This window comes from Rhinichthys klamathensis, unplaced genomic scaffold (assembly GCF_029890125.1).
Source record: "Rhinichthys klamathensis goyatoka isolate OS25496 unplaced genomic scaffold, OSU_Roscu_1.1 h1tg000150l_1, whole genome shotgun sequence".
NCBI lineage: Eukaryota > Metazoa > Chordata > Actinopteri > Cypriniformes > Leuciscidae > Rhinichthys > Rhinichthys klamathensis.
In genome coordinates this window covers 2,730,475-2,743,129 of record NW_026606685.1, presented here as the reverse complement: position 1 = coordinate 2,743,129, position 12,655 = coordinate 2,730,475, and the positions used below count along the sequence as shown (strand labels likewise).

The 12,655-nt window shown below is 37.9% G+C and overlaps 1 protein-coding gene across 10 annotated transcripts in view; it reads left to right on the top strand.

The window, feature by feature from the left end:
* Positions 1–9,246, top strand: part of celf4 (CUGBP, Elav-like family member 4) — a 91,915-nt gene extending 82,669 nt beyond the window's left edge. For 5 of the 10 annotated variants that reach the window (XM_056258414.1, XM_056258409.1, XM_056258412.1 and 2 more), the window contains 5 exons: positions 1,282–1,344; positions 1,498–1,578; positions 4,081–4,224; positions 6,721–6,917; positions 9,111–9,246. In XM_056258414.1, coding sequence (XP_056114389.1) covers positions 1,282–1,344; positions 1,498–1,578; positions 4,081–4,224; positions 6,721–6,848 — 416 coding nt within the window. In that variant the 3' untranslated portion in view covers positions 6,849–6,917; positions 9,111–9,246. The remainder of the gene's footprint in view (positions 1–1,281; positions 1,345–1,497; positions 1,579–4,080; positions 4,225–6,720; positions 6,918–9,110) is intronic. The other 5 variants (XM_056258415.1, XM_056258413.1, XM_056258408.1 and 2 more) reach the window with 2 other exon arrangements.
* Positions 9,247–12,655: the final 3,409 nt, after the last annotated feature.

Sequence of the window (12,655 nt, the reverse complement as noted above, 5' to 3'; positions counted from 1 at the left end):
TTTATATTCAAACTTATTTGGAACATGTAAATGATGACAGGATGTTCATTTTTGGCTGAATTCGCTTTACTTTTAACTCTTTCCCCACCAGCATTTAAAAAAAAAGAAGTTGCCAGCCACTGCCAACATTTTGAAAAAATGTTCACAAAAGAGTAATGGCCCCCTGAATATTTTGTTGTATGAATATCTGAACATGCGATATATCAAAACAAATTACTAAGACTCTGCTTTTTTTTTTTTTTTAAAGAAAACATTTTATTATAGCATCATGCATTCTTTCTTTTTTTATCAACACTTGAATGTAAGTTTACTTAAAAAAAAGCAACATTTTGAAAAAAAACCCTGATAAAATTGCATTTTTCCCAAAAAAATACAATGTGCATAAGCAGTGTTTTAATAATTTTTCTGTTCATTTTTTGCCTGTGTTTTGAGCTGGAGATTCTCTGCTCTTTCAGAAGATGCGTAATAGCACCCAGCCGCCCACTACCGTATAACAGTGAAAACACGGAAAGAAAAAACGGGAAAAAAATTCCGTCAATGGCAGCGAAGTGTCTCAGGGGCCGTTTAAACAACACCGTTTTCAACTAAAAACAGAAAACGTTTTATACATTTTGGCAGTTCATTTACATGACAACGCCATTTTGGGGACCTGAAAATGCAAGCTATTGAAAACGGGTATTGTCTCCCACATTTTTGTATTACATGTTCAGTCTATATGCGCGTAGTTTTTCTTTACAAAGTGACATCGCCAACTACTGGCCTGGCAGCACAATACAGCGTTTTTAGTCATTTACGCAGACCGTTGTTGTCTGTACGCGAAAAAGCAAAGTTTTTAGTACAACATTGTCGTGTAAACATACCCTCATAAATATAAGGAAATTCTGTCAATGGCGGGGAAAGAGTTACTCACAAGTTCGTGTTTTAGCAGCGTTAAGTTACCAGGCTGTAAGTATGTGTATCAGTGTTTAGAACAGGAGCGTCACGGGCCGGGGCTGAATTGCCTTTATTACCGTGAAAGCTCTCAGCTGATTGATGTGCCATGTAGAGCTGTAGATCTATATTGTCCTCCATACACTCTCCGGCTGTCTTTCCAAATCTCGGGCAGCGGAGAAGCTTGGCAGGGTCCCGCGCGAGCGCCACGGCTTAATTGTTTGTGGGTGAACGGTGAGGGGGAGGGAAGTGAGGTAAGCTCATTCCCGGCGCACAGCTCTGCCCGAACACACTGAAACGCACTCAGTGACCCCTGCTCTTGTCTCTTTCTCTCTCTCTCTCTCTCCACAGCTCAGAGTCCCACTGCAGCAGACCCCCTGCAGCAGGCCTACGCTGGAGTCCAACAATATGCAGGTCTGTCACTCAAAAGGAGGCTGTTTGTAATTTTCCTGCTTCCAAGTTAATAAAAAGTGCATGCACTGTGTCTACGTGTGCTGGAATAAGAGGTGTGAAGTGTGTGTGTGTGTGAGGTTATCTGACACATTGGCGTGTGTGTGTGTGTCTCAGCAGCCTTCCCCGCTGCATATGGACAGATCAGCCAGGCTTTTCCCCAGCCGCCTCCCATCATCCCTCAGCAACAGAGAGAAGGTGAGTCTGTCGCAGCCAGATATGTCACCTGTGAGAGTGAAAGATTCGACGTGGTCACTCTCTGTGACATTTCCCGTAATTGCCTTTTCATAGATGTTCTATTAAAGTGAGATTTTTATATATCGATTGTTATGTGCCGCCTATGCTCCCATTCAAAAGTTTGGTTCCGCAAGGATGCATTCAATTAATCAAAAGTGACAGTAATAATATTTATAATGTTACAAAAGATTTCTATTTCAAATAAATGCTGTTCTTTTAAACTGTCTGTTCATTAAAGTATCATGAAAAAATGTATCCACACAAAATATTAAACAGCACAAGCGTTTTCAATATTGATAACTATAAATGTTTCTTGAGCACCAAATCAGCATTTTAGAATGATTTCAGAAGGATCATGTGACACTGGTAGGAATATTTTAGTATATCAATGGATCGCATTTCTGGTGTGCTATTGATTACCACAGACAATCATTTTGATTCGTCTCTCACTGCGTGTAAACAAACTGGAAACTGTTTACAGTAAATAGACTTACAATGGTAGCCTAGCAGTAAAGAGTTCCGCAAACCCTACTACAGGACAAGCCAAAATTACAGATCCAAAGACGTTAAGTTTAAGAAATAGCCTAGAATAATCTTTTAAGTTAAATTTGGTACTTTATAAAACATTATACTCAAGATTGTGGTTTCGTCTCCCTCCAGTGGCTGCTATAGTAAACTATACAGAAACATCTTCAACAACCAGCCATGTTCATGATTTGCCAACTGTAGTTTCTCTTCTGTACAGCATGTGTTTGAATGCACATACAGATAAAGTGATTCATTTCTGCAGTTCCCATTGTCTGTTATGCATTATGAAATGTTGGAATGTTTGTTAATGTTGAAGTTATTAGACAGTGATCTACACAGGTTCTTTTTGGATTATAAACGAAACAAGTTTAAAGGGGTGGTTGATTATGATTTGATTCACTTTTCTAACTTTAGTTAGTGTGTAATGTTGCTGTTTGAGCATAAACAACATCTGCAAAGTTACAACGCTCAGAGTTCAAAGCAAAGGAAGACATTTGCTTTTAAAGAAATCGTTTTTGAAGGACTACAACAAACGGGTGGTAGGGACTATACGACATTCCTCCCGGTTAGTGACATCATCACCAACCCTAGAATTTACATAAACCCCGCCCCCGGAACACGATTGTCATGAAATGCTAATCAATGACTAGAAGATATTAACTCCACGTCTGCTACATAAATTCATCAACTAACCATTCAGAAATGTCCTGTTGCATTCTTCTTGAGTCTCTCCATCATTGCCTGACTCCGGTTTGAACATAAAAGGCTAAAAGTGTTTGAAATTTTCAGTGCACGTCTGTGTGAGGTAAAAGGACAAACATGAGCTCTTGAAGCTCCGCCCCCATTGCCAGGAGCAGCAGCTCATTTGCATTTAAAGGGACAGACACAAAAACGGTGCGTTTTTGCTCACCCTCAAAAAGTGACAAATTTAACATGCTATATAAAAATATCTGTGGGGTATTTTGAGCTAAAACTTCACATACACACTCTTGGGACATCAAAGACCTATTTTACATCTTGTGAAAAGGGCATTATACCACCCCTTTAAGTTAATGCAGTATACAAAAGCAAACTAGAACACATTACACAACATTTCTAAAGCCTGAGAAATGATGCATATAAAAGTAAAGGAAAGTGGTAAAGGATAGTCAATTGGCATTGATCAAACTCAATAGCTGACCATTTTGATTATATAATTACATATTGCAGACTTATATCTACAAAATAAATTCAGCAGTTCATTCACGTTATTTTTAATTGCATATCCTTGCACAGACAGTATATGCTGCCGTCATTCCCATTGGATGGTGGTCTGTGGTCTAAGATCAAACTGGGCCTTATTTGTCTCAAGAAATTAAAAACTTTATGATGGGAGGAAGTGCAGTGATTTCATGAAATGTTCAAAGTCAGTCGGGTCTTCTTTCAGCAGAGAAAATCATGACGACAGTGACCCGTGACCTATATTTCTTTGTCAAATCAAGGAGTTTTCTTTACCCTGATGGGAATTTAAAGAAGCCCAAATCTCCAATAATCTTTTGGAAACCAATTTTAGCTCCACTTATTGTTCATTTAAGGCTCAGTTTGAAGGAAGAGCTAATCTAAAACACCTTTTCAAGAGTGCCTGAAGAACCTGGAAGTGGCGCACAGAGCATTTGTTTGTACACTGTTATTTCATCTATACAACTTATGGAGAGAATTGCTACTTTCAAATGCCAGGGCAACTGCTCAATAAAGAGAAACTGTTTCAATAGTTTCTTCTTTGCCAAGTCTAATTTCGCCATTTGTGTCTTTGTTTTGCCTTCTCTCTCTTTATTCCCCTCGTTTCCATTTATTCTTTCTGTGCTACCTGCTCTTTTTCTCTCCTGTCTAACCGCTTCTCTAATCTTCTGTATCCCACAATCCTTCTTGTCTTTCTCTCTCTTTCTCTGTCTCCAGGGCCGGAGGGCTGTAACCTGTTTATTTATCACCTTCCTCAGGAGTTTGGGGACGGCGAGCTGATGCAGATGTTCCTGCCTTTCGGTAATGTCATCTCCTCCAAAGTGTTTGTGGATCGGGCGACAAACCAAAGTAAATGCTTTGGTGGGTAAAAATGATAAGACACCTGTGAAGATTATTCTCATTCCTACTCACACTATTAACATTTTTACCTCATTTCTCTACCACAGCGAAGCTTTCGAATAAAGCCGTGTGCACACTGTGTGCTTTTCGCTACTATTTCGGCATCTGAGATACATTTTAGTGATTGTAGGGCTAAATTAAGATCGCTTAGTATGACATGTTCACGATTGAGGGCGATATATTGCCTTTACGCTGAATATTAGCCTCCAACAAATTTTGGTTCTCTAGAATATCCTATCTTACAGTATTTGGTGTTCCTTTCAATCATATTAGCAAAATGTCCAAAACGCTCTAAGCATTCCAATTGGGGTTAATGCAGTTTTCCATTTTAGATGTGTGTTATTACATGTTTTGTGTGAAAACTGCAATGTAAACTGGTGACACAATCAAATTAGTTTGTACTAATTTGTATATTTTACACCTAAAATGTCACTGAAGTCACATCATTTAATCTGAATCACACGGTGTGCACCTGGCTTAAAACAGAAAAAAAAGAATGTATGGAAAATGAAAGGGGGGAAAAAAGAAGATGTAGTGTAGCATCTTTATGTCTTTAATCAGCGCGGGACATGAGGCTGAAGGGGGAAACTGCGGAAGCGTGTTCGTGTGTCCCGCTTGTGACTAATGTGAACCTCTATATTTTAATTAGCGCTATCTGCAGCTTCACTGGCTCCTTGACTTATCAGAGGCATCCCATGCATGAACAAACACAACACTATTCGATTTCAACTTAATATAAACGCAGTTAGCAGGAGGTGTTTCAGAGACTCGGACGTGATGATCTGAAATGCTGAGCCAGCTGAAATGATCACAATACCTCAAGACAGACCGACGAGAGTGAAAATGAGAGGAAATAATTTGTTAACTGGAGTTTTGCTGATTGAAGCTGATTTACACCATACACCAGAAACGGAAAATATGATAACTACAAAACTATATAATACATAATAATAAATAATGCATTTTTGTCATAATTCAAGCTACCTTTTTAAGAAGCCACTCTACAAATTAACAAACGACTAACAAATAAGACCCCATCAAATCAAAGCTTTGTTTTAGTCCATGTTTGTTTGTCTTCAAGACTATCAATATGCTAGCACACTTTGAAAAAATAATAACGATTCATTTTTCACTACGCAGATTTTGTTCTATAAATTTTTATTTGTCTCACACAGACTTTCTGCTTAAAAAGGGAATACATTAACACAGGAGTAAATCCCTACTCAAGCAGGCGGTTTAATATGGTTTTAAAGTATATAACTTATTAAAAACAGCTTATGACATGGTTGCTTGCATAGTAGAAATACAATTTTCTTTCAAATTTCAGTACTTTTGGAGATATTAAGCTACAGTATCTGAATATTAGCAGGCTAAGATGATGTTATCAATATTTTGGGACCATTCTCCCAAAAGAGAAGATAATAAAATAATATAAAATAAATAATATTATAATAAATTACTAACTATATTATAATAAATTATATGTTAGTAATTGACAATTATTCATTAGCAACAGATGGCTTCAAAGCTAACAGACATTTTGAAAAAAGCTCAAAGCTAAACTACTTTCATGCCTCAAAATGTAGTTAGTTTTTCTGTATTCTCCATGTTATTAACTCTTTCCTTGCCAATGACGGTAATTACACAATGCTTCTCCGCCATTGAAGGAATTTTCCAGCAATCCATGTTTCATCTGTTATACGTTAGGGTGCGCTATTACTCATCTTCTGAAAGAGTACAGAATCTCCGGATCAAAACACAGGCGGGAAAAAAAAGCAGAAACAAGCGATACAAGCATTGATTACGCACATGTAAGCTAACGCGATCATTAAACATTAAATAAATCAAAACTGCCAAACGTTACCGAATGAATGTCGACCCAGGACGAGGTATAGGGATATGCAAGCTTTGAGGCTGTTGATGGATTCAATCTACCCAATCTATGTTTTTGATCATCGTTCTGAATCCAATCCAGACAGAGTTTTTGACAAAAACACGATTTTCTCATCTTTTTGTTCAAAATTTTGGCGGGGAAAGAGTTAAAAAGGACTCCTGGCTAACTTCTCGCTAATTCTAGGAGTGAATAAATATTGTGTTAGGTTTTGCATGTTTTCTGTGCTTCTGATTATTGTGTATCAAATGTATGCTGTTGTATTGTATTGATTGACTTGATTGTGCATATATGTTGTTGAATGTTAAACATGTATCTGGTAAATATGTGTCACGATGACTTAAGTAAACTTGTTTGATACCCTTCCCTCCCTTCATTTCACGCTCACCTCATTCTTTATCATAAAATCATTTCTGGCCTCACCGTGACCCATTTCTCACGCCCCCTCCGACTCCACCTTCCCTCAATCCTATCTAACGTCCATCTGTCCATTGCATTACCTTCTCATCCATCTGGTGCTAACCTGTCGTCCTCTCTGTCTCCATCTTTCTCCCTGCATTCTCCAGGCTTTGTGAGCTTTGATAACCCAGGCAGCGCTCAGGCCGCCATCCAGTCCATGAACGGCTTTCAGATCGGCATGAAGAGACTCAAAGTGCAGCTGAAGAGGCCAAAGGACGCCAACCGCCCATATTAGCCCCGTCCCTCCCCCCAGCCACCCCTGACCCTGGGGGTGAAGGCCGCCGCTGCGCACAGGGAACAACAGGTCAGCCAAATCACCTTGGAGCCAAAAGACACAGACATAAGTGAATGAATTGGTTTAGTTAAAGGGATAGTTCACCCAAAAATGAAAATTAGCCCATGATTTACTCACCCTCAAGTCATCCTAGGTGTATATGACATTCTTCTTTCAGAGAAATACAATCGGAGTTATATTTTAAAATGTCCTGGCTCTTCCAAGCTTTATAATGGCAGTGAATGGCCGTTTCTGTTATGAAGTCCATAAAAGTGCATCTATCCATCATAAAAGTGCTCAACACGGCTCCGGGGGTTTAATAAAGGCCTTCTGAAGCGAAGCCATGCGTTTGTGTAAGAAAAATATTCATATTTAACACGTTACAAAGTAAAATTCTAGCTTCTGACCAAACGGCCATACACAGTCTTCTTGCGGCTAAAGCGCAACATATGACGTCAGAAGTAGCGTAGTGCGTCATGGCGTAGCGTAAATATCAGCTGTACATTGCATTACTCGCATAACTTACGCTTTAGACTTAAGTGTAAACCGTTCATTTGCACAGTTCGTTTGGCCGGAAGCTAGTTATTTTACTTTATAAAGTTTTAAATATCTGTATTTTTCTTAAACAAACGCATCGCTTCGTTTCAGAAGGGCTTTATTAACCCACCAGAGCCGTTTGGAGTTTGTTTATGATGGACTATCCCTTTAAATTTGTGAACTGATTGATTTGAAAAGAATTAGCTCAAAAGAATGATCCGTTCACTGGCATAATTGAGTAAATGATAAAATAGTCTTTTTTCCTTCTGATATGTAGTTTCACTCTGAAATGTCCCGAAATGGCTTGCGAATGTGGTTTCATGTTGACTTTAAGCCTGCTGTATAACAGCATATGATATTAAAAAGGACTGTGACAGAGGGGGAAAGATTAGTCGTCTCCATGTAGCTCATATCATCTCACATCTCCTCATCTAAATGAAGATGGAAAATCAATGCTGTGTCATTAATTTACCCTGCTGATGCCTTTTACTGGGCCAAGTTATTACCTACTTTCAAAGCTAGTGAGCCATCTCCGCCTCTGTAGACGACACAGTACGGCTCCTGCACATCTCGGCACTGACCTGATACATTAAAACTCTTCCAGACAGCCAAAATCATTTTGCTAATCAGTGTTTTTGTCTCGTTTTACGGTAAAAAATATCTAAACATCCTTAATACAATTTAAAAAAGCTAAATTTGAAGAGAATATCTGGACGTAAGATTTGTTTCGATTTATTTTTATAATTAAGAAAATTATTTTTTGCGGTGCATAAAATCACCATCAAATGGTTTGAAGAACAAACAAGAAGTTGCGGATGTACCAAAGGTGCTTTTTAATAGCCTTAGTTTAGTAGCTCTTAATGCAAATTCATGATGTGATTGTACAAAAATCTGTATATGGCATGTATTTATTTTGAACCGTTTTCCCTGAAGAGAAAAATAATTAAATTATATAATTATAATTAAATATAATTTACAAATAATATAAATAATGCATTAATATTAACACATAAAACATCAATAATTATTATAAATAATTACTAACATTATTTATAATTGATCAATTTAAAAAAGTAAAAAAAAGTGTTTTGTCAACTTTAGGACGCCAGCAATGAATCAAAAAGCTAATAGACATGAACTAAAAGCCACAATAAGTGGTCTTCAAAGCCACAGTGAAATGAAAGTAACAACAGATCTTTTCTTCCGTATTTTGAGGTAAATCCATGTGTAACGGCTTACCAAAATGTTTTTGAAAATGTAGGGTGGGGACTTGGTTCTATCCATCAGTTGTTGATTGGATTTTGAGATGTGGGTGTGTGCTAGCTTGCAAGGGAGGAGTTTAAGCAGACTAAATAATTGTAGAAGGCCTGCATACGTCACCAGACGTTTCGCCAATCATTATTACATATTCAGGGTCTTTAGCGACCCGGATCTTTTATTATTTTTTTCTTGTTATATTGTTTAGAATGAATTGATTGAAGAATACTAAGAAGGTTGATGTGTAACTAAAAAATGAATGAGGGGGAGGGTAGTGAATGATGTTCCCGGGTCACTAAAGACCTGAGGTATGCGTTTAAGGGTTAAACGAACCATATGCATGGATGAATTGTATTTAGAATAGATGGGGTGAATTTTCATTTCATGCCGACTTTAAATGCTTCTGTTCTTTTTGTGTTTGCTTCCTAGGTTTTGTAGAGCTGGAACACATGTTGATAACATGCCAAATGTATTTGACAACACAACAAGATCAAGATCATCGGGGCTGGGGATACAGTACAGCTGAAGCAGGACATGAGGAGGACGTAGCCGCGTGATATACCACCACCACCACCACCAGGCTCAATGGACCTCTTTGGACTTCAGTGTTTAACTCAGGGGAGCCACGGTGTAACTGGACCATACCGTACTCCCTTCTCTGAACCCCGAGCCCTTATTTTGCAGGACCACAGGACACATTACTGAAGACCAACACAAAAATATATATATATATATATATATATATATATATATATATATATATATAAAAAAAAGAAAAAGAAAAACAATGTAAGCCCTCAGAAGGCTCTGAATCTACGAATAAGTAGTATGGGGGGATAAAACACTTTTTAAAACTAAGATAGACTTTTAGATGGAAATCATGTAATATTGAACACGTCTTTGGGAAAACTTTTTAAAGAACTGTTTTAGAAACCAACAAAACGGATTAAAAAAAAAAGAACAAAAAAAACTTGAAAGACAGAACTTTTTGGAAGGAAGTGACAATTCAGGACACGAACTTGCTTCGACTCGGGATGGCCGACTTTTTTTCTTGGAGTGCCTGTCCGTTTCCAGGGGCAACGGCTGCCACAAACCGCAGCCTCCGTCCGCTGGGAGACTTACCTGTCATTCCTTAGTTGTGTAGGGACCAAATGACCAAACCTTTTTATCACAAATGAAGAAAAAAAAAGAGAGAAAAAAAAAAAAGACTCATACCTGTAACATAATCGGACCACTGCATCTCTTGCTGTGCCAATCGGTTAGAGTTGTATTTAAAAAAGATATATGTATAAAAAGAACATATATGACTATATGCATACATATAGATTGCTGATATGCTTTTGAATACTGGCAGAACTATTTCCGATGGTCCGTCGAGGCCGCTCACTTCGCTAGTTTACAATTACTGCTCAAAATGAAGAATATTTATTTTTATTTCTCTTCTAGTTTTTCTCTGTGGTGAGAGAAAGGGTGCATGGGAAGGGTTGTTCCATAATGCAGCCTTACCTTTTCTATCTTATGTCCTGACCTTGTAGTTAAGAGACCATCTTAAAGAGGTTTGAGATAAACAATCCTGTTTATATATAACGTACATACGATATGTATATGTATAGCAGACGTTCAAGCAATATGTATTCATATGTATGCACCTGTACAGCATATATATGGATACATACACGATATTAATCCCAAAACCCATATATGTATTTATATGCATATATTTTATATGTGTGTATATATAGAAACCGGCTATTCAATATGTAGAGCTGTACTTTTTTTGTAGATTTAAGCTGGAGTTTGAAGCCTCTGCTCTGCTTTAGACTTTTACCACTGGGAAGAATCTCAAATCGGCAGCTGCAATTTGCAGGCATTCCTCTCGATCCGATATAACGTTCCGCATCCGCCAACACACACACACACACACACACACACACACACACATTCAAAGGTAAAAAAAACCAGATTCAGTTTGTGTATATATGTGTATATGCTACTTACAAATGCAAAAAGGCCTCCTCTCGTTTGAGAGTTTCAAGAGAATCAGGATCATTAGGAAATAGTACAGAATACGGACATATCCGCCCTCCGCCTCTGCAAACATTCGCAAACAAACGACGTTATTCACTCGAACCGAGCGCTGGCTTTATCGGTTTACCGTCGAATCGTCAGCAGTGCGTCCTTGCACCTGGCAGCACTGTGCTACGACACCGCTAGCAGCCATTCATTATTATGATGATGATGTCAAAACAACGGAAACACTCTTCTTCTTAATAAAATAACACTAAGAAAAATAAACAAAAAAGACAACTGCTATAGCTACAGCTAACAGCGAAGCCTTCTAATATTTGTTGACATGACAAACCTGTGCTGTGCAGCTTGACACCGCCATTTACAGATACACCTACTCGACGTTCTGCTTATGGTTACAATGAAGTGGGCATTATGTACGTTTTGCACAAGTATCGCCAGAATCCGCATCACATTGCGTTTACACACGCAGCTTCGGAGTTCTGACTGATTGGCGGGAAGTTTTTCCACGAGATAGGGTTGAGGATGGAACGCGAGAATTTGCCATTGTAGTTATTGCTAATTAAGGATTTTAATTTTGGTTATGCTTTGCAACTGCTCTATTATACAAGATGGCACTATTGTAAATATATGATAATTTCAGAGCTGGTTAATTTGCTTTACCGCAGAGTAAAGCGTCTGTATAGTGGGTGGGGGGGGGGGGGGGAGCAGTAGGCTAGTCAGTTCACCTCATTTCGAAGGGGAATTCAGTTCTGAATCGACGGGTTCCGAGAATGTTGCATTTTGCCTTCTAGATCTTTCCGACACATGATCATTCAGGTATTCCAGGATCGTTTGCAAGGAAATGCATTCCGTCTGTTGGATTTCAGTGTCACCTGTCTTTCTCTCTCCCTTTCTGTCTTTCTGTCTCACGCTCATCAGCTCCCTCCGTGTTAACCGTTTCAGCTGCAACTGTTTACATAGCAATCTGGAAATGTAGAGTTGACAAAACCAAGACGACAGAACAGAAATTTTATTATAAATATATACAAGTATATACATGAACTACTGAATATACTGTAAATGTTTTTGTTTTTTTTCTTCTCTTTTTTGCTCTGTTCCTCTGTATATAGGTTTGCATATTTTATAATCTTTTACTTCTATCGAGAAGGACTGGATGACTAAGAAAATTTAAAGACAAAAAACGAAACTGGATTAAAGCAGGTAAACTCTAGTCCTTAGAGATGCATTATGGTTGTAAGGTATTTAATCACGGAACATAAGAAGAGTCAATCACATTTAATCCAAACGTTTTAACGTCACTTTCAGAACTGCTGCCAACATGCTATTTATTTGCCTATTTATGTACTCATTCGTTCATTTATTCAAATGCCATTTATTTATTGCTTCATTTTAAAATACTAATATATGTATATATATTTTTTTTTTTATCTTTTCAACGGTTGGATTTTATTTCTGTTTGTAACCACACCGAATATAATTTTTGTCATTTAAACGATGCTTTTTATTTATTTTATTTTTTTATATTTTTACATGATTTTGAATTGTGAGACACAATGGAACAATGCAACTGGCAGAATCAGGGTAAACCTTTATGGAGAATGTAGAACTCATGAAGGACTGGTGTGCTGCACCTGTTAGAACTGTCTGCTGTTTTCTTCTGTTCTGCGAGTCCATCCGTCTGTCAGAACAACTTTCTGCTTCACTGCTTTTTCAAACACACTGGAAAAAAGGAAGAAAAACTGCACTAATCCATCAGACTCTCAGCAACTCTTGTTTTATAGCCTTTCTTCATTAGCACTAACTGTCTTCAACTCATCAGAAACAGTCTGAACTTACAGAAACAATGCAGTAAAATGGGGTAAAAAAAAAACAAATCCAGACATTTTGAGCACAGTTGCGCGTGCTGGGTGGTATCTGTGGATTTTTGCCAAGCCTATCACAAT